The 23,088-nt window shown below is 42.0% G+C and overlaps 1 protein-coding gene across 1 annotated transcript; it reads right to left on the bottom strand.

Annotated features, from left to right (window-relative positions):
* Nucleotides 1-11,459: 11,459 nt before the first annotated feature.
* On the bottom strand, nt 11,460-12,961 carry LOC113561811 (pinin-like). Its single transcript, XM_026969070.1, has 2 exons — nt 12,048-12,961; nt 11,460-11,907 (listed from the first exon to the last, which is right to left on the bottom strand). Exons 1-2 carry the CDS (start codon nt 12,235-12,237, stop codon nt 11,627-11,629), a joined length of 471 nt encoding a protein of 156 aa, XP_026824871.1. The 5' UTR covers nt 12,238-12,961; the 3' UTR covers nt 11,460-11,626.
* Between the last annotated feature and the right edge of the window lie 10,127 nt (nt 12,962-23,088).

The raw sequence follows: 23,088 nt of genomic DNA on the forward strand, positions 1-23,088 counted from the left end.
CGGTGACTGACTGTGCGCCGGCTACCCACGCCATGGACTGCCACTCGTGGATCCGAAGCCGATCACCACCATCCTGGCTGGCCTTCTTCCTCCTCCTCCACCGTGCTACCGCCCGGCGATCCTCTCTCTTTTTCACTCCCTCTCCTCCGCGCGGCCGACCGCGTTGCTGTCTCCTTCCTCGTGGCCGAGGAAGGAGGCCGGTGCATCGCTCAACTCGCTAAAACGCGATGTGAGATGTTTATAGGGTGGATGATCGACTGTGACGTCTATGTGATCAGCTGGTGAAGATTTTGATGCAGCGACGCGTTACGTAATCTTGTACAAGAGTTCACCATGACTTTCGCGCTTATGCGTGTGTTTGAGAGATTCTGATTTGCGAGAGAGGATTGTAATGCGGAGCATATTTAAAAAATGAGAACTTGCTACTTGTGAGATGTATTCTACTAGGAGATTTATTAATTTTTATTTGATACATAATCGAGAAGTATTATATGAGTGTATGTCATGCGAAAAGGACTCAAAGTCTTTTTTCTTCCTCACTTTAACTTTATAATTTATATTTATTTTTAATACTGTAAAAAGTTTAATGCCAGAATTATTCCCAGATTTCTACTGCGACCTCAAAACTCTGATCAAAATACGCCTGATTTCCTGTTTCCCTCAACGCTCTATTCTGAATTACAGGAACGTGTAATTTCAAACGCTTTACAAATGAATCTGCATAGAGGAAAGTCAAGGTGAAGACGACCCTGCAGACCATGATTACAGGAACCAAATGACGGGATACTCGAAGCTACGTGATTCAGGAAACAATGGCAAGAGCGATCAGTGACGATGCCAAATCGCGATGATAGCACGATTTCCGTTTATCGACGCCGTGCCGTGGAAACAGGTCGGCTTTCGTCGCGGGTGGAAAGTACACGTTCGAGAGAAGAGCGGATGGTTGAAGAGAAGTGGGAGGAGAACGGGACGACAGAGGAACCGATCTCGAAGAGAGCGACGGAGAGACCAGATCGTAGCCTGGAGCTGTAGCTCGTTCTGGTGAAAGCTTGTGCGCTTCGGCGTTATGCCAGAAACTGTTCTCTCTGTCGGAACGTACAGCTGATTTGTTTAAAATTCTCTTTACGGAGTCTTCAGCGAATGTCTCTACGCTTTCATTGTAACGATACGTGATGTGGACCTGAGATTGCCATGGCATTCTATTGACACTTCTAGTCTAGTTTGATACTTTTATGAGAGGTAGATTTATATCTCCGATTTTGCATTAATATTTAATTTCTTATCTTGATACAAATGTCTGCTTCATACAACATCTTTTACCAACATTTAATTATTTTTTCACTTTGTTAGAAATGATATGTTAAAAAATTATATATAATAATGTATGTATAATAAATTATATATAATATTAATTTAAAATTATATATAATAAATAAGTAGAATTATATAATATTATATATAATAATGTAATAAAACTTCTTTTTTATTGTTATATTCAATATATTGTGATGTACATGTAAATCAATTATTTAATAAAATTGGAATGGTTTTTTTAACTTTTATGTTTTAGAGTGCATTATTGTAATAATGAGAATATTATTAATTAGAACTATATACGAGCTATGATTATGGTATAAAATAAAAACTATATACAGGGTGTCCGGTAACTCACGACTCAACGCTCGTGAGTGGATAAAGAGGACTGAACTGAGTGGAAAAGTCCTATACCATTTTGCAATTTTCACAATAGTTAACGAGTTATTAATTATTAAAAATCGCTATATTAGTCCGGCCTACCGCCGAATGCAAGTGCGCGGCGAGATGCGACCGCCAAGCGATCAAAGTTGCTAGGCGCGAGAAGTTGTTTATTACAAATGGTATGCCTAGCCATTGCCACTGCGACTGCGATCGCTAGGCACTCGATCGCTAGGCGGTCGCATCAGGTCGCATCTCGCCGCGCGCTTGCATTCGGCGGTAGGCCGGACGAATAGCACGATTTTTAATAATTAATAACTTGTTAACTATTGTGAAAATTGCAAAATGGTATAGGACTTTTCCACTCAGTTCAGTCCGCTTTATCCACTCACGAGCGTTGAGTCGTGAGTTACCGGACACCCTGTATACACAGGTGAAAAATTTGTGTTAAATTTAACAGATATCACATGTCCCAAACGGTCCACATAAATTTTTGTGTTACTTTAACATAATATAGATATGTTAAATGGTGACACTAATATTATGTTAATATTTTAACCCAAAATGAATGCAAACTGCGAAGTAATTTGAAATAAATTTTATGTAAAATCAACATATTTTTAATGATAAAATTAACTCGAAAAAAAAGTTATTTTTACATACATCTTTACTCTCAACATAGTTTTCTGTAAAGTTTAACAGATAAAACTTGTCACTAATAATACGGAACATATCTATCGTGTAAAATTAAAAATAGGTGCACAATGTGTAATTTTTACACTTTTTTTAGTTGTTTTAAAAATTTAACACTTGAGTTGAATTAACACAACAGCAACATGTTAAATTAACACATGAATGTGTTAAATATTTAACACAAAAATGTTAACCGGCATATTTTTTAACAAGAAAACACAAATTTTCCAACTGTGCATACATATTAGCACAATAGAAATGTCTAAATTATTCACTATACCAATTTATCCAAAATATTTGTAGGATGATAAATTGTATTATAGAATGCAAAATCTGCATTATCAATCGAATGATTTTGCAAAGAAAATCTACATCGTACAGTCATCTAATGGAGTTGTCTGAACTAAAACAACTCGTCTCTTTTACCTGTATGGCAGTGGTATTAAAGACTTATCAGCTGCTGGTCACTAGTTAGAGAATTCCTTTGGGAATTCCTCTTCAGTATTACACATGCAACTGTGAGATGGCGACTCTATATCGATTCCCATGTCGACCATAAAGTTTTCGATATTAAACATAAAAATCAATTAAACCGCCGTCACGAAACGCGAGATGCACAGCATAACCAAGGCTATGCTCTTAATCGCTCGACGATCTCAATTATATACATATATTCTTGAGTATAAATATCCAATTAAATGAAACGCACACTCGTAAAATCAAACAGCCGATCGCGGCGGTACTTTATGGGAAAACCAGTTCGATAGCCGCCAAAGCATAATTCGAGGCGATAAGCTCGCTAACTCAGCTAACGGTTCGAAAAACGGCGCTTTTTGACGACCCGCGCTCGCACCGCGGAATCTCACGAATATATCTCGTCGAAGGATTATTCCTCGCGATCGTAACGCGCCAACGCACCATCCAGCTCGGGACCTTTTACGATCGGTCGACACGTTGCCTCTCATTAAGGCATAATTTATTCGAGAGAAACAGAGGGACAAGCGACACGGAGGCTGTGCCACCCGCGGGCTTTGATGGTTCGCGGCTTCGCGCTCGCCCGCTCGCTCGCGCCGAGAGCTCGCTCGCGGCTCGTGGGAGAGGATCGTGGGGGGAAAGAATTCATAAGATTCCGGAGATCGTCGGCGAGATAAGAGGCCGCACTGACGGAAATCCATGGGACGCGGTAATCCGACTTGACGTTCGTTATATCCCGCCCCGCTGCCCCTCGCGGCGACCGTTTACTCCGTCCTCGCGATTCCTACTGAGCGGCTCTCGGTACTCGCATCACACTCATCCAATTAATAATCTTTTAATTCCCCGCCGGTCCTACCGAATGCTTCTGTCATACGGGGGATTCGGTAAATCGTCGCGTTACCGCGCTCTATGGGGTACACGTATACGCGAGCTGGATCCTAACGATCGCTAGCGAGCGGCAACTTGTGCGTCCTCTGAACGGGGCGTTTATGCGTCTCTCCGGATTCTTCTCTTTGGTTTTAATTACTTGTATATCAATCAATGTATCTTTTATAGGTATTGTATATAATTTGATATTATATTTTAATCGATTTAATCGAATTAACTAAACGTGAGTTTATTCTGGACGACTAATAGCGATTAATAATATGTAATATCTTTCTATCATGTCTAGTAATATTTTTCCTGTGAATATATTATCAATTTTTGCGAATGCGTTTATTTTGATAACCATCATATTAACCACCAAAAATACAAAAACGCAATCCTAGTCTAGACATAATTCTCACGCGTATTACACGGATATAATATTGTCCACCGAGCATGTATAATTCATAAGTCTCGCAGGTTGATGTTAAAATCCAAAACTACGATCCAGAATGTTAGATCGGTATGACACCATTGCATAAGGCTTTCTGTGGCAACCATGGTTGACACAGATTACGACACGGATTACTGAAAGGTTTTTTACGCTCGTAAAATCGCGCTGCGCGTTCTAACGATCACGCTTCAGAAGCGCAGCGCAAGTACGCAGACGGAATTCAACGTGCACACTCGCATCGCGTACGTATTACGAACCAAGCGTCCCCATTATCTTCGGGTACGACGATGAAGAGGAAGAAGCCGCCTCTGGCGGTTCTCACCGGACGACGAGGAAGAGAAGACAACGGTAAGCTGGGCTATACGACGGCATGTACACACTTCGGGAACAGTTATACCAGCGCACGTACCAACGACCCTTATTTATGCCGTCGCCGCAACCATCATCGACGGGGGCCCTCCGCACCGACCGCTCCTCGCCCTTTTTCTCGCCCCCTGCCCGCGCCTTCGCCTGTTCTCACCGCGCATTATCGGGTGGCAGCGTGCTTTTACGGTCGACGTATATCAATGGTCGGCCGAAAGGAAGATCCATGGAACGGCGAATGTTGGCGGGTAGGGCCCGCACGAGGTGGCGTACGGGCCCCCGTGACAATGGCCCGGGACATAAAAACTTGCGTAAAGCTGTCCCACTTATGGGAAGCCCATGGCGGCCAACCGCTCGTGCTGAATGGGACGCGGTAACCTTTTATTTATCGACGGCTTAAACGACGATCCTTCGCGATGAAATTGAAGACATTGCCTCGAGGACGCAGAATGTCTTTCGAACCGCGACTGGAAACCGCCGACCGTCGAAACGGCCGATTCAATTACGCGATTTAATGACGCGTTTGATCCTCTCTTGTGCAGCTGTCTATCGCGTTTGCCATTATTGTTGCGCCCTTTTTAATTACACGCTCAATTACGCTAGGAATTCGCGCGAATTCTGCGCGATTCTGTGGCGCAGAATTTCGTCCTGAGGAGAGTCGCGAGATGCGGGACGAATGATAGCTTTATAACTTAACTTGAGCTTGAAATCACTTAATGTGTTCGGAAGTCTGATAGACGGTGCCAATTTTATAGAAAATTTCTCTCTCTCTCTCTCATTCTCTCGCAAAAAGATAATTATTCTAGCAAGTGTAATCGCAGCAAAATGCACACGTTCATATTTGTATCATCAACAATTGTGAACCTCATAATTATATAAATCGAAACTTATAATTAATTATAATAAATTAACTTATTCATTAATTAACGGTTTAACTTTGTCATAATGAGACATCAAGGCGGCTGCTCCCCTTTCGTTCCTTGCAAGTTCATGGTGGAGGACGCTGTTAACTCGATGTATCTTCATCCCGAACCCGTGTCCTAATCGCGGTAATGACTAACGCCGTGTATGCCGGTGTATTACTAAATCACGCGGCATTATGACGCGTAATTCACCGTAATATTTATGGTGCGCGCGACATGATCCGTATAATGCTGCGTTACACACGATGTAGACCATGTCGTGTGGATCGGCTCGCCAACATAGATCCGGTGCGGCTGATGAGCGGCCTCGGTCCCCCGCTTTAAAAGCGGACTAAAGGGTGGGTGTGGACGTCATGGACGATCTTCGAGGCGCACCGCGCCTATCTCGGAGGGCCCACCTTTTCCAGGAGGACCGCAGCCCTGGGCCCCAAATTCCTGCTCGACTATTACACGTCGAAGAAAAGGCAGAGAGAGAGCGAGAGGGAGAAAAAAGGAGACTCGGGCTCCGCACACACGAGCGCGTCTCTCCATTAGAATTACAAATATACGTGCCACACGGCACGCGCCCTGGGCGCTGAACTTGGTCGTAGCTTAATGCCAGGCATTTCGCGAGAAATTCATCACAGGCCCCGCGGGTCCCGAAGCGAGCTGCAGTCTTCCCTTTACGGCCTTTACGTTCCCTTTGCAGCGAGAGCGGTGTTGCGCTCTCGGGGACCGAGAGCGAGCGGAGTCGCCAGACGCCAGATGTCGGAGCCCGTTTTCGCGCTTTTTGCAAATTAGAGAGCGTTTCGCCGAGGCCGTCGATGTCTTCGTCGTCTTCGTCGCGAAACGCTGCTGCACGGATGCATCGAGGAAGATCGCGCCAACTAATCCTCGACGCGCACGCTAATCTCTCTCTCATTCTCTCTCTCTCTCTCTCTCTCTCTCTCTCTCTCTCTCTCTCTTCCTCCTTTTTCATCGTCCATGAGCCGGGAACTAGCTGGGAACTACCGTTCGTAAATGTATAAATGCGCGTAATTGCTTCTATTAAGACCTGAGATGATTGCGCGATTAATTCCGGTGAAATTACAGGGTTTGACAGGAATGGGCGTGTATGTGTGTGTGTGTGAACTAAAATCGACAATTCATGTGCGGCAACCTGATAATTACGACTGCGAAACACGCGGCGTCTATTAGCAGAGTTTCAGAAAACGCGTAACGGTACTCCGTATATGTTGAATCTACCCGCGATGCGTCCAAGATCTCATAGGTCTGAAAACGTGCCTTGGCGCAGAGGAGGATCACACTCAGAAAATACACTGACGGATGGCTTCAGGACCACGACATAATCGACATAACTTTCCTCACGCACACCGGATCAAGTTATTTTTACTGCGCTTTGACTCCGTCTTTAAGAGGCTCTTAAAGGGGCGCTGTTGGAAGTAAGGATAGACGATGATCGGAAGCAGATCGTCGTGTCACGATCCGTGGACACGGCAGCACGTAATCACACGCGCGTAATCGCGCGGCGGCGTATCTCCGGTTGCATTACACTTTCGAATTTGTGTACTTTCCCATAGTCGAGGGTAAGAACAGGCGCGGTGAAAGGAACGGGACAACGCTCTTCACGCATGAACTCCGCTCTGTTCGAAGTATCGCACGCCGAAATCAGCAAATAACAACGTCGCGTTGTCGGCTCACGATGCCGATGCGATCGATCTCCGCCGCCGATTACGGGAGCTCGACGGGTTGCACTCGAGCGTTTTTACAATCGAAGGGGGCAAATAGGCGGTAGGAGGGTGGAAAGGGGGAAATACGAAATTCCTGGACGGTCCGTCCAGATCGGCCAACTAAGATGGCTCGCGCGATTCCTTGCGGGAGCTGCTGGCAGCGGAGAGTCCGCTATCATTCCTACGACGGCGACGATAAGGCCCCTATTTGCGGTTCCCACGCCTGCCCATGCACGGCCCACGTGTACATACGTGGATTTTTCGACGCTCTTTCGCGCTATCGTCCGCGCCAGCGACTTATCGCGATAGCCGACGCTGGCGCACACGAGACGCCAGTTTGCGTCAACGGGGACGATCGCAGATTCCCCTTCATCGTGTCTTGCTTGGCCGAGGCAGTGGCTCTCAGTGTATAGAAAAAATAAGCAGCAACCATTAGCATTTGTTAGCGTTTATTCCGAAAAAAATCCTTTCGAGAAATCTCGTATTTAAATGGAAGAAAAAGAGGGAAAAAATTGTTACGTATTAACGGTAGAATCATACAGTAGTCGTAAATGTGAGTTATATATAATTGTAAGAATGAAATTTGCAAGTCATATTCAATTTTATATAATAGATATCAATAGCTGCGATTGCTGCACGAACGAGCTGCATAGCTCTTGACTGGTGTAACGAAATTTGAATAGAGCTACAATTGCGTCCGTAATAAAACGGAGCCGCGAAGTAAACTCGGGTAGGTAGTGGCAACAAGATAAAAATGAGAACTGTAACATGCAGAGAGGAATAGCAAAATGATTGCGCGCCCGAGAATAGCGTGAAATTCAATCCATTACGGATTTAATCGCGCGCGAACGATCGATAAGCACGAGGAACGCTGCATGTTTATTCCTTTATCGTGGTATTAGGAAACAGCCGTGTAGAAGCGGTCGCGCTACGACATTTCGCTAATAAGTCAATACACGTGCCGATGCACACGACCAGTTCTCAATTATCGCGCTTATTACCGGAGCAACAGCACGCGCTTCCCTCGCGCTCGCTCCGTCTCGCTGTCCAATTATGGGGCTTTCCTTATGGGGCCGCGTGCCGGCGATCGGCGGCGTCGCCTTTTCTCCAACAAGTCCCAAAAGACGCGCGTGCGACCGGGAGATTCGTGCCGCGGATCAGCGTCAAAAAAATGAGGGAGCATAATTAAGACGAGATGCGTCTGCCCCTTACTCTCCCGTTCCTCCCCTCCTCAGGGTTCTCCGATAAGACCGTGATAAGATTTACGACTTTTTAATAATGTTTCGGCCAAGTTGCCGAACGCGCCCCAATGTCGCCCCGTATGAATCAACCTTGACGACGATGGTGCGCCCCGAGCCGGTTGCCTCTCTCGGAACGATCGCTGGACGAGCAAAAGGAACACGCGAATGCGACTAAGACTTAATTAGTCGGGCAGAGGCTGGTCCGAGGTATCCCACGTCGTTACGACAAAATCATTTGTGGGCGCGCTGCTCTTCGATTCTCGCTCTATCTTTCTTTCTCTCTCCCCCCTCTCCCTCTCTCTTTCTCTCCCTTTCTGTCTTTCCTGCTCTCTCGTTCTCTTGCAGTCTTTCCAGATCCTCTCCCCTTTCTCTCTCTCTCTCTCTTTCTCTCTCTCTCTCTCTCTGTCTCCCCCTCATCTCTCTGAGGGCGTACGATTGGGCCCAACGCGACGATTTAATTACCGGTGTCTTACGTTCCCTGTCCCTCCGCTCGCCGACGCTCGCTCTCGATAATTAATCGGCCGCTTAATTGATTAATCGGTTAATGGCCAGCCACAATCGGACGTACGTAGGTCCCGCAGATAAATCGTGCAAGCGATGCTGCGGGCTGTCGCGAGATCTTGGGTCCGGATCTTTTTTTCGAGTAACGATGCGACAGGAACACGAGCCCGCTGTCCGGCGAAGCTCATCGTAAAGTATCGGCAAACGCGTTAAGACTCTATTTCAATTATGACGGGGCCGATGGACATTTTGGTCGTGAATCTAGGTGAATCGATAAAGAGTGCACAATATTATAAAATATTTATGAAGTAGAGGCGAATAATACCGTCTTTATATATTTGTTATTCGCAGTCAACAAATATAGAATGTCTTTAAGAATAATATCGCTCATTTGCTACAACAATGACATAACTCAAAACTTGTGATTTTTCAGGAGCACGATTTAAAGTTTTGAATCGTTATAACTGTCTACGAGAATTTTAAAATACCGTATTGGCATGATTGAATAAAGTAACGTAACATAGTAGAAAGAAAAAAGTATTATAATGGATTTAATCGGTACTGTGGATTCTCTTATAATCCGAAAACCACCCCTCTTTAGACTTATGACATTCTTGTTACCAAAATAGCTTTTAAAATACAACATAAGTAAAAATGTGATGTTCTTGTTAGGAAAAAAAGCATGTTTGGCAATTATTATTTCAAATCTTGAAGTTATGTCACTATTGTCAATTTTCACCAATCTGAGTACAATGAAGATTTTGGAATAAAAATTCAAAAATAATATTTTTATTATTCACTTACAAACATAAATATAAATATAAATTATAAATCTAAATCTAAATGCTTTTAAAAGTATAACTATAAATAAAAAACTACTTTTATAGTTTCAGTATGGTTTTTATACATTGTTTGGGTCTACAAACACAAATATTCGTAAAAAGCTTTATAATATTTAGGTATGTGATTTTTATGAAGTAAGTCTAGAAGATCTTTCTTCTTTTGTGAGAGTCCTGGCTTAGAAGAAAATGCTGGGATCAATGTAATACTGGTACCATCATCTTTCTTCTTTCTCTTGATAATGGTTGCCTCCTTAAAATCCTCACTGTACGAATATTTATAAAAAATCGATGTTGGTGATTCTCGTATCACTTTTAGAATATGCACTTGGGACAATTTCAATGCCGTCATATTCAGGGGACCTATGTTACTGGCCAGAGTCTTTATGTCATAGAAATCCTCATAGCAGAGCTCGTTGACTTGAAATGGCTGTCCTGTTTTTCTCGCAGATCGAATGGCGGAAATAAAGGATTCTGGTGTATACATTGGCCCACTTTTGAGAAGACGTTTTACCTGCCTCTCTATTAACGAATGAGCTGAATCTCCTTCATTCTGTGTATGTCCTTTGATTAGAAATTTATGGGTGATTGATTTTATTCCCAGGTAGCGTATGGCATATAAGTAGAGAGCAATCATGAACTTATTTTTTTGCTGCCCAGCGCAATTGTCGGAATAAAAGATGATTTCTACATCATGTTTTGAGATAGATATCTTTCTCAAATATTGCAATATGCACGTACCCAACTCATTTACACCACGGTGACCATTCGCCTCGTCCCATACAAAGCAATCGCATGTATTGGTTTTTAAATCATAGATGGTAAAGTTAAAAACATTTAACTTAGACTTATAGTAGAATACCGACACATTCCCTTTGGGTAATTGCATGACTGCCTGTAGATCGTAAACAGCCACTACTACATCGGATTTTTCCTTATCTGCTTTTTTCTCTGCTCTTGATAATTCCTTTTCAACAAGATGGCGATCATAATTATCTTTCAAGTGCTCTTTTTCCTTGTCTTCTGCATTATTAAAAGTCGTGCAGGTATCACACAAATCTTTTTTTGGAACGAAAAAGGAAATATTATATTCTTCTGTGAATACTCTATAAAATAAGACATAATTAGCAAATGGTACATTTTTCTCTTTATACTTGGCCACATAATCCTTGTGAATGTCTGCAATAGATTTGCTTCCATCAATGAAGAGTTTCGATGTATTCGCGCGTATGTAGTGACTTTCTATCTTTGGGATAGAATCAATATGCTGTTTAATTCCTTCCCTTACACTCGGATCTACAGTCTTCTGTTTACCATATCTTCCTCTTTGATCAGATTCCAGTAAAACATTCGCAACCTTATTTTTTTTGTCCAACACGGTACGAATCGGGCCGTCATTTATGTCTAAGGTATTCTTGAAGAACAATTTACATACTCGAACTTGCTGATTATTATGATGGAAATAGAAGGCATTATTATTTTGTCGTTGGCTTCTGGTACCTCCAATACGAATGTAGCGATATTTCGGCTGAATAACCTGCATAGAATTCGCAATAAACAATCTCTGTTTTTCAATATCGCCTAAGTTCCAATATGTAAAAAATAGCTGCTTTCTTTCCTCTTCGGTAAATTTTGTGGAACACTGTAGTTTGCACTTTTCTCCACATACAGATTTCATTTTCCTTTCACTTCGCATTTTTTTGTTTTCTGTGTGCGATTCGTAGGCCTTTCCACTATTCCTGTAGTTCTTCAATAAATTTCTTTTCCATTTTTCTATATTCTTTTTGCGTTTGATACTTGTTTTGTGGGGACTTGTTAAAATGGAAATATCCTGCAGAACTAAGAGTAAACTGTTAGTATTCAGGGATTAATAGTTAGGGAGTAAGTCCAAAGGTGGACAATTGCGGTAAATCGCGGTAATACCTGTAGTTGTTTCAGTGTCATGAATTTGAACGTCTGAATTTTCTTTGTCACTGTCACTGTTATCCCGTGGTACGTATGTCTCGTCATTAATTATATCGTCACAATCTTCAGAGGATGACGAACCACTGCAAGTAGAACAAGTAGACGAACTAGAACTTGAATTCCTACTTGACTGACTACATCTTGCAATAGTATTACGAGACTGGCTGGGACCTGCTGTATTCCCTGAAAAATGGAAAGAAGCATAATAATACTTCATGTATTTTCAATCATCATTGTGCTATAAAATGGATACTATAAACTCTTCCTAGGATTTAAAATAGGGCCATTATTATGGCTACTTATAAAAAGTGTAATTTACATACAGCATTCTTCTAAAGACTGATCAAAAGAAGTAGCGTTTATAGAAGGTTCGTTATCGACAACAAGTTCATTGTCAAGAGGAAGTTCATCCGCAGATTTATCTTCAACACATTTGTTTTCAACAGGAACTTCATTCTTTTCTGATAGTAATTCTGTAGCCATTTCAACCATTATTTTCCCACGACAGGACATAATTATAGTACGCTAAAATAAAAGTAATATTGAAAATGAACTGTATTAATGACATGGGAAAACTTATAATATTGTCACATTTCAATATTTGGTTTTAGGTACAAGATAGGTTAGTAACAAAACCGACATAAGTGTAAATAACGAAAGCTAAATCATGAAAGTGGGAAAAATATGTTCAGCAAGACTGTCATAAGGACTCATAGTTTCAAATTGATGATTCAGAATAGACACAATGTGTTTTGTAATAACGACATAATAAGAAATACTACAGTTACAAGGAGGATTGTTTGCTGCAAGAACGTCATATTTAGAAATAATACTAATGTGAACCATGTAGATTATTTCATTAATACAGTCATAAGTTAAACTGATACATTTCTGATGACAAAAAAGAAGATAGCAAGTAGTCTTACCTTTACAGCAATAGCGTTATAACACCAAATAAGTCACTCTATTTGCAACTGTGATGATGTTGTCATTACAGCGACGAAATACCAACTGAGATAAGACAGTGTTGCAACTTACATTGTTCACTAAATGTTAAGGTATAATAGCGACATAACTGCTCTCTAGCGGTGAGGTTTTGGTACTAAAGCTTTGTCGTTTTAACTCTAAATAGTACATTGTACAACCCTTCTCCCTGTAGTAATAACTCAAAAAGGCCGATTTTTGAGATATGTCATTGTTGTAGCAAATGAGCGATATATAAGTATAATCTATAAGAAGAATTATGTTACATGAAAAGAATTTTAACAATTAGTATAGTATTAAGTTATACATATATAAAATCAATTTAATAAAGTGATAAAAATAAAATTATTTTATTTTTGGTAAAAGAAGAGCAAACGTTGTATACAAGAAAATTGTCTGCGATTGATCGAAATAATTGATATAATCGAATAATTATTAAATCAAACAAAAACGTAAAATTAGAAGAAAGTAATGACTTTTCAGGAAGAAGATTTCATTAATCATACATAATCATTGTCTCTCATCCTTGAATAAAGACTTCAAATCGTTTCACACAAACTTTGTGTAATTCACATCAATAGCGAGAGAAATTAGCAAGCAGAGAAATATAATTCCGTCTACGGAATCCTGCAATAATATCAACTTGGTACCGCGAACTCTTGATCGTGGCACGCCGACGAACCGACGCCAAGCTGAATAAGACGTGGCATTGGCATCGGGGATTTTTCGCAGCGGCGTCCCACGTAATTACAACGGCAAAACTTTCGGACACCAATAATTATCGGATTGTTCGAGTCTGTCGGCTGCACGCCCTGTGCGGTCAGGACATGCATCTCGTCCTGGCGTGACTTCGGCCGAGGGAGATCCGATCCCGTGGTTTATGCAGAGTTCTCGATTCAAGAGTTTGATTACATCGCGGACCCTTCGGCTCCCACAGCCGGAACTAGTTTAGCAGTTGGTTTACATCGACATCGTAGGATGCACCAAGTCAGGTATGTACGTCCGCCGCGAGGTGCCCCGAGAAGCGTCGAGACTCTCGTGCAATAACGAGCCGCGTCGCGAGTCCGATTTATCGTGCGCTACTCGCGTGCAAAAGTCAGATTTCCTGTTAATTGTAGCAATAATTAAACCGCGCGATAGTACGTGGTGCGCTACGACGACGGTGACACATGCTATATAAGAATGCAAACGCGAACATTGCGCGAATGAACGATCGCAGCTGCGATGTCGTTTGTCCTGTATTTACTGCCTGCAAGCAACATCCGCGAAGACAATATTTCGTCATATTTATGTAAAACGTTTAATCACGTATATATCTTAACTTACCGTAATTAAATCTTTGCAATATTTATGTAATTTTTATAATTGCTACATGTACGAATTTGTATGATTGTAAAAACATGATTTAATTTGTGCTTTATAATATTTTACTAATTAATGAATAAAACTAGATTTTCTGCATTAATGTTTTTAATATTAATCATTTTTATTACCATTTGCACCTGAAAAAAGTTTTTTAAAATATAAATCATTCTTTACTAATTTCAGGAATTTTCAAGAAATAAATTAATTATATAAAAAATATATATATATAAAGAAATGTATTTATATATTTAATATACTAATATAAAATTAATGCATATACACAGTTACTAGAATTTTATTTATTTATTAATTTAAAAAGGGAATGCTCAGCACACACATCGCACATATTTGATCTGATGTATTATAATAATTTAAAAATTTTTAGATTACTCGTCGGTGGTGTAAAAGTAGAAATCTCGTTCGAGCAAAGTTACGATAATATATTCGTGGTAATCTAAACTCCATTCCTGTGCTATATGGAGCGCAACTCTTTCCGATGGAAAAAATAATCGGAAATCTCCCCCATGTCAGGACGAAATCCCCGGGCGAATTCCGACTAGCGCCGCGGTAACGAAGTGGAGGACGTAACGAACATCTGAACTAATCTCATTTCCGGGAAGGTTCTGGTTACGACGGTATCGATCATGACGGTATTCCTTGTTCCGCGTAGGAATTAGTTTCTGAAACAATTCGCAAACGTGGCACGTGCTGATCACTGCCTCAATAGAATGTCGCAACTTTTACGGTTTTACATTCGACAATTATTGCGCAAATAATTGTTAATTACATATATAATTATTTAATAAATACTAATAATATTAGATCATTCACATGTCGTTCAAGTATATAAATTAGATAGAAAATATAAAGCAGAAAGTACTAAAATATAAATATATTTTTTAAATTAAGTAAATTAAGTGTTAACATTTAAATAAAATAATACAATAAAATTTTCTATTATTATTATTATTATATTTTAAATCTTGGTTATTTCTGCTTTGTAGTTTAATGCATTATTGTACCATCAGCCGTACATACACGCGTTCTTGCATTGTTTAAATCGCCGACGTCATAATAAATCCGAGGTTTCGTCAACTGCAGGTCAACCTGAGCTTTTGATCTAGATGAACCTCGTGGGGGAGATCTTGTCTCGCGTAGCATTTCCAGTTTCTTTCCCGAATTCCTAGATCCTAGCCAGTACTAGATCGCGGACGTGACGTAAGGACAGTATCAGATAAAAGAGACTTCCTTTGAAATACTGTAAGGAACACAAGGCCTGTAATTCCATCAGTTTTCTGAAATTTATCTTATAAAAAAAATAAAAACTTGTGAAGAGTGATTCGTGTGCGAAAAGGTCAGGTCAAGTATATTTGCTATTTGTGCTCGTATTATTCTTATATCTTTCTAGCAGGATACATAAAATAATCAAATATCACGAGGAAAAAATAGATTCCAGTAGATTGAACTAATTTTTAATCACTTGAATACACTGATATTTTTATACCTCTCGCGCGCGCAAATAAATGTATACATATTGTATGTCGACATGCTTTCAACATTACGCCATTGCACATCCGAGATAAATTTACGAAGAAATAAAATACGTTCTTCTCCGGCAAGCTAAATCGACGTCATTTCTGATCGCAGATCTGTATGCAGTCTCTTCGGATGATCCAATTTGGAAGCTCGAAGAAACACGTAGCGTGAGGGACCTCCGAGCGAGCGTTGTATTAGGCGGTCGATAACTCGCTTCGTAATCAGCGCACGATCGGACGTCGTAAAAATATAATTTACCGGAGCGAGAAAAGGGACGAGAGCGCGCAGATGCACGATGCATATGCACGAGCGAGAAAAGGCCCTTATGGGATCCGCCGATGGGCGCGCGATGGAAGGCGAGGAGCGAAACGCAACGGAGCAAGCGGAACGAGCCGCGCAACGATGGATGCGCGGAATTTATTACGACAGTTTAAGCATATAGGTAATTATTTACGTTTATTGTTCGATTCTGATGTTTATGGTTTATGTAAATTATACGCCGTAATGGGGTGCCTAACCGTTGCTCCTTCCTATATTTCGCCGCGAAAGCTCATCTCTCCACTCGGCGGAGAGCTTAAGATCGTTCCGCGATATCATCACGGATCCAAGTCGTGCGTGATCGGCCAACGATCAACAGCGTATCATCCATTAATCATGTAAAACGATTTTTAATTTTTAATTCGTGCGTAATTTTGAAAATAACTGTCACAGCGTAATGATTCTTAATAATATATTCATAGTGATTAATTTATGGCGAACTATAATGCATGAACGTTTATGTGTCTGCGAGTATGTATGATTAAATTAATTTTCTGTATCATATCTTTCATGTAAATTTATTTTTTATATTATGTAAAACTCTATTATCCTAAATCACTAAATTATTTCTATAGAATTAAACATCGCGATAAGACGGTATAACGATATATCAACGTGACAGACATTTAATATAATTTTAATATAATTTTAAAATAGAAGAAATGAATTTTTCTTTTTGCAACGTGTCGTGCAATATGAGGAAAACAGAGAGAGAAGAATAGTAAAAGAAAGAAATTTCTTCATATTTAATACGTATCTCGATAAAATGACAATGTGCAACGTCTGTAGAATAACTGTAATCGGTGCAGACACCAAGATTCATCGAGGAGATAGTTATTTAAGTTATCTCAAGTTGAATGAATGTGATAATTAAAAAACGACACGCATTCGCGAAAATCAATTAAACTAACAAGCACCGCAAATCCGGAGTGACCATAAAATGATTGTAATCGATAATGCGTCAAACTTAATTATAGATCGAGCGCCATCGGGAACGCCAAAATGAGATTAAGCCAGAACTCGGCCATTCGTGATGTCTTTCACCAATCCAATCTCCGATTCTCCGATTCCCGCTGCCGTTTTAATATCCGAACGTACGCGCTTCCTCGCGATGTTACTCCTGATGAACGTAATACGTGGTCACTTTCGTACTCGGCCGGTTCACCATAATCCTTCGCGACTGGTATCCGAAGGCAGGATCAGCAAGCAACGATGCGACGATGACGACGACAAAGACGACGATGACAACGGTGGTAGTGGAACCGGTGGTTGCCGACATCCAGCGAGCTTTTAACGTCGCGTTTGCAAATTGAAACATAAAATCAGGGTTGTAACGGGCACCGCTGATTGTTCGTTACTACCGCTGCCTACGCACACGAGCGTGTGTGCGAGTCCGTTTATAAATGCGTATCTACGTACGTGTATGTGTGTTACGTGTACGCGTGCGTGTGGCGGTGATGCGAACACCGCATGAATGTCGCATGAACACACGTGTGAGTACAACCAAGCCGACCGGCGGAGGTTAACTACCACAGGACGTTGCATATAAAAGGCCGTTCCGATATTTCATCGGGCGGTATGCGGTAGAGCCATCGGGGAGCGTGTGTATCGAGGGCGAATCGATTTCTCGTGAGCGAGCCGATCGTTCGGCGAGAGCGCGGGCCCGCTCGCGCGTCCGCTCCGTCCGATCTCCATTCTAGATCTTCATTCGCAATTTCGACTCGAGGTATTCCGGCTATTTATTATCTTGCCGTCCGCATCTGCTGCCGGGCCGCGAGGATCCACTGCCTATTGCGTTTTTAATTAATCCATAGGCATACGGTGTATCGCGCGTGGACGATCTCGTGGACGGTTCTCCAGTAACCATGACATCCTCGGGGGTTTTCAACTTTGTCGATCCCGCTCCTGCTTCACGAGCTGTCTTCACAGTACGCTTCTAGCGTACTGCTCGCAATAAATTGGCGCGGCTCATTAATCTCGGGACGTCTGACAATTTCATAGAAATACACAACATAAAAGATGCGCGTTGGAACAAACATCGAAACTCTCATATGTATATATTAATTAATTTTAAAAGATAAGGGAAGTGGCTTTTATATTTTCGAGTAATGTTCGGTTAGTAATTTACGTTTATTTATAATGAATTATTTTAATAATGCATTATCTCTTTATTTCGTTCTCTTTCTCTCTAGCTCTCTCTTCGTCTTCTTCGTCCACACTGATACAAGAAAGATCTAAGGGATACCGCACGACCCATCTGACATCAAGCAAACATTCAAGAGGCACCAAGTTACTCTCCACAAATTATGTGCGGCATTATCCATCAGGAATGTGAGAAGAACCTGATCGCTGAACAATGTTGCACCGCGAACGCAGCCGATGTATGTCGCCGGTAATTACGCGAAATGGATTCGGTATCTCGATGTCCTCCCAGCTCGAGGTCTCGACCAATCGCTTGTTTCTCCCTCTAACAAATGTCCATTACGGTCATCCCCGTCGACTCGTTCAGCTTCTCGTGCTCGCGCGTAGCCGGTTGACATGCTCGGGGGTGGCGAGGGCCGGAAAGAACGCCGCCGCTCTCGTAGCGGTATTAGTCGCTTGGTGAGAAGAGGAAAGGGACCGCGGGGGCCCGACTGGAACGCTTTCCGAGGCACAGAGGGCCCCCGCCGGGTTACTAATTGCAATCGCGGTTAACAATCTGGCAAGGCAACGGGCCCACGGATGTATCGGCGAAAGGAGCCTGCGTCGGAAAGGAAAGCGCTCTTCTGCCGCGCCGACTGAGGATTAAGCCGCGTGCACAGTGTGATTGCTGAGAAGCGGAGGAACATCTGTCCGTATGACGATTGCAGCTTGTGCTTTTATGCAATGAAATTGAAAAAAAAGAGAATCCTCTCGTGCGAGGTGCAATAATGCAACGCGTTGTGGTACTCAAGTTTTAATATATTCATACTTTTAATGGAAACATGTTTAATTATTATTTAAGTACTTTATTTAAATATTATTTTATACTCGCGTTCTAGCGTGGAAGTAGACAAAGAGATAAGATGTCTCTCGATATACAAGATATTTCTTTCGTACGATGGCTACTCTAATTGTAAAATCAATCATTATGTAAAATGCAAAACTTCAGTCTGTCTGCTTTTGAAACTTGTGATTATTTTATGTAATCTCTGCGACAAATTCAAATTCGGTATCAATGAATAACTTGCCTGTACAATAAAGATGAATGACCCGACATCCGAGTGACACTTGATGCAACGTTATTGCTGTACGACAATACAACGAAACATGCGCTTTCGGTGACGAACGCACGATGGTTGGAGTCGGCAGCAGATTGGCCGATAGTTCGTGCGGGCTAATGGGTACTCGCGATGGTTACTAATTGGATAGATCGTCGCTTGTCGATATTGCAACCGGCAGCCGGCCCCGAGAGAAAGCGGAGGGCCCAATGGAATCTCTCTATCGGCGGAACTGACGTCGGCTTTTGTAACACCGCGCACCTTGGAAAAACTCGCAGTTGGACGGCGGTTCCCTCGTCCGCAAAGTCGAGGGCGAACCCTTTGCTATCCCGCCGATTTGCCGGGATACGAGCGACTTCCACCAGAAATTCCGACGAGGGAACGATTCGGCTACCGCTCTCGATTTGCCGAACGCGCGATTAATCCTGGTCTCCCCGACGACGCTCGCGTATCTGCTTAACGCTCGCGGAAACGAGACGCGTCCTCATTAACTTTTTGCGCGCGGTGCGCGCCCTTTCTCCTGCAGGGATGCTTGAAATGCTTCTCGGCCGCCTCGAATCGGAATCTTTGTGTCGGTAATAGATATAAATTAAATGAGAGAATGGCATTAAACGTCTCGGCGACGATAAGAAATTTACGAGTAATCGATTCTTGTTTTTTTTTATATAATTTTGATCATTTTATAGTCACTTTTTCTCTTTTTTTCTCTTTAAAATGTTTATATTATAACATTTCAATAATGAAGATTTGTTTAAAGTTATTGTTTTAAATAAGATTGTTTTCCAGGGAAAAACATGCTCTCTTGAAACTTCCTAAAAATTCTTCCTCCTCCCAGATTTTGAAGCAAGGTGTAAAATATGTTTTGTCGGCGGATATATTTCAATGTTCACCCGGCGAAAGAGTTAGCGGGGCCTTTTCAGATAAACGCGTAAAGTATAAGGTTTTACTATAAAGCCGCGCCGAGAGAGAAAGCGATAACGTGTCTTCGATACCAATCTAGCATGACGCATGGTGTCCTCTCGAGGAATTATGTTGGCTGCGAGTATTTACTGCGCGCACAGTAAATCTGAGAAGGTACCTCGAAAGAGGAGATGGTAGCAGGAGTCCGTTTATCAAGCGCACTCGCAGTAATTTCGCAAATCATTTGGAATGTCAAACTGTGAGATCCCGAAGATCTCTCTCCTCCTCTCTCTCCTGATCCGAACGATCCGATCGATCGGATTTGTTACGGAATGAGGGTGCGCGAAGGCATCGATCCATCAGCCAGGTCGCTGATGCCGGGACAGGATAACCGGTAATCACGAGCGATACCAGACGGATATCCCGCGCGAGTAGCTTCCTCGACGTGCGGTAACGTCCTTGCGAGTCTCGGCGAACGGCCTCGGAGGGAACTCTCGCCGGGTTTCCGGGCTGCGAGCGATGCTGCGGCGATGTGTGCCAGACGCTCTCCGCACGCCTAGGAATTCCTGACCCTGCCCACCTTGACTGCCTGCCCACGAAGCACCAGGCGGTGCCTGGAAGCGCGAACTGCCAGGCTCACCGCGCTCGCGCGCGGAAGATAATCGCGGGCGTGAGCACGCGCGCTCACACGCGAAAACTCGCGACCGGTCCCGCATGGGCACGGCTCCGGCTTCCTGGCATCCCTTTGTTGCACCTACCAGCCGACTATTTATAGTCAGCGAGCGCTATCGCACGCGTGCATACAAATGCCTGCAATACTGATTCCTCTTATTGTTAGAAGCGGCTCAAGATTCGTGAGCGCGCTGTGGGTTCAGTAATCTGCCCGTAATCTGCCGAGAACTCATACGAATGATCGCCAATCTATTTGATCCTGTAATGAGTAGTAAGAGATAAAATAATATAGATACTTGGGCAATTAAAGAAATATTACTTTATCTTGCAATATAATTTATCTTTTATCTTCCTTCCTTTATAATTATTTTTAAATAGTGCAAGATTGATCAAAGATATATATGACATCTAATGAATGTATGTATGGAAAGGTAAAGGAATTAAAATGTCAATTTAATTTTGCAAAACGCTCAAGTGACACTACTTTCGAACCATTCACTGGTGCATCAATTTTACAGAACCGGCGATTGGAAAATCAGAAAAAAATATTAATTTCCGGTATCTCTTCTAGTTAGACTGTCACTCGGCTTGCAGATCGAGCTGCAGAAAGAAATGGCGATAATACCCCATGCGCGTACCGCCCCGTGCGCCATGTTTGCGCCAGTGAATTTTTCTCGGCGGGATTATTGCAATCTTGCCGTGTTGTAATTATGTCGCGGCGCCATTATGTTAATGCGGTGCTTCTGAACGGTACCGATGTCGCAACGCGTTACGTCGACGCGATACGATTCGACGGCCGGTTATTGAACGTCGCCACGCTCACGGGGAGCGTATAATCCGGCATTACGGCGCGCAACTATAACCCGTGATATAGGGTAGCATAAAATGGCGGGCACGTATTACGGGCGTCATTACGGTAAGTACTATATATTGTTACGACTGGCCTCTCGAGCACGCGAGGAACACCGAATGGCTCGTTCGCTTCATCAGGAAGCGATTGTCGTCCCGGCGCGGCGCGACACGTGGGACGACGAGACTCGTCGTAGGAGAGCGATCGTCTGGATAGACTTTCACTGGCATTTTCCTGGCGGTTTGCTACACCCACCCGTGCGCCGGCGATCAGCGAGGAATTACGAGCCGGGTGTTCTCATCGGCGCGATATATCTGTCGCGATAAATAACATGTAATGTGGGCTTCGCGTGGCTGTCCTAAATTCGCGCGTTGGCCGAGTCGCAATGTCGGCAACTGAAACGCGTATCCAATAACCCGTTGGCAGATCGCCGATTTATCGTCGGTTTTTCACTTCTAGGCCACTACTGCTTGGCTCTCGCCTGGGCGTCACAGACGGCATCCGAGTGGCACGCGGATGTTTGCCGTTTTGACGGCGTGCAGTTGTCGTTATTATAGACTGTCAACTTCGAGGTCTTATATAATGAAGTGGTTTCACGAAGAAAATATGTTTCCGTGGCGCCAAGGAAATATTGAGAGATTTGAGGATAAACTAAACAAAATCTGGCAGGATTTAATAATTTATTTATCGATTTTATTTATTATATATCTATTAATATTGAGAATAAAAGTTTTAGAAATCAGTTTTGCAATGAATTACTACACAATTATGTCGCTAGCGACATCATATAAATAATAAAATGAGAATCGAATTTTTCAAAGTTTAGCAATTTTTTTATTATTATTCAGATTTAGATCATATTTGATTAAATGTATTTTCATAAATATTCTGGCGATTCGCGATCTTGTCAATGAAAGTCTATCCGGATGATATATCGCGAATTCTCTCGATTGCGTTCTCTAAGTGGACTTACTGAATCAATTGTTTCATTGTTATTTAATTTAACTCATATATTCTCTTATAAGTGGATGATCCTTTTTCAAATGTAATTCAATTTTCAACAACGAGAAAACATGTGAATGATAAATTAAAACTTCTTACTTTGTTTTACTAGACAATACATAATGGAATTATTTATACTTTTCTGTATCTTACCAACTATTAAACATATAAAGTGTATTCATCCAACACAATCGATATAACAACGAGACAGGCTTTATTTCTAGTGGTCTGAAAGCATTGTTACATATTACATAAGTTTGATTTATCGCCGCGATTTCGTGAATTATGATATCGATATAATAGTATATCAGTTCTATTGTATTTGCCGTATATCTGCAGCTCAATAATTATAAATGTCGAGAACGGTAGAAGTATCACGAGCAAATGGAAATTCACTCGAAAGTCTATTATCTCGTTTACGAGATTTTTGCACTCACAAATTATTGATTTTCCTCGAATTAACTAATAAATAAAGTACATAAAAAAAGTACGTACAAT

The sequence above is a fragment of the Ooceraea biroi genome, chromosome 1 (assembly GCF_003672135.1).
Source record: "Ooceraea biroi isolate clonal line C1 chromosome 1, Obir_v5.4, whole genome shotgun sequence".
NCBI lineage: Eukaryota > Metazoa > Arthropoda > Insecta > Hymenoptera > Formicidae > Ooceraea > Ooceraea biroi.

Coding starts and splice junctions, on each gene's coding strand:
- LOC113561811 (XM_026969070.1), bottom strand. CDS start 12,237: ATGTCCTGTCGTGGGAAAATAATGGTTGAAATGGCTACAGAATTACTA. Junction 11,908..12,047: donor TCAGTCTTTAGAAGAATGCT/GTATGTAAATTA, acceptor TCCATTTTTCAG/GGAATACAGCAGGTCCCAGC.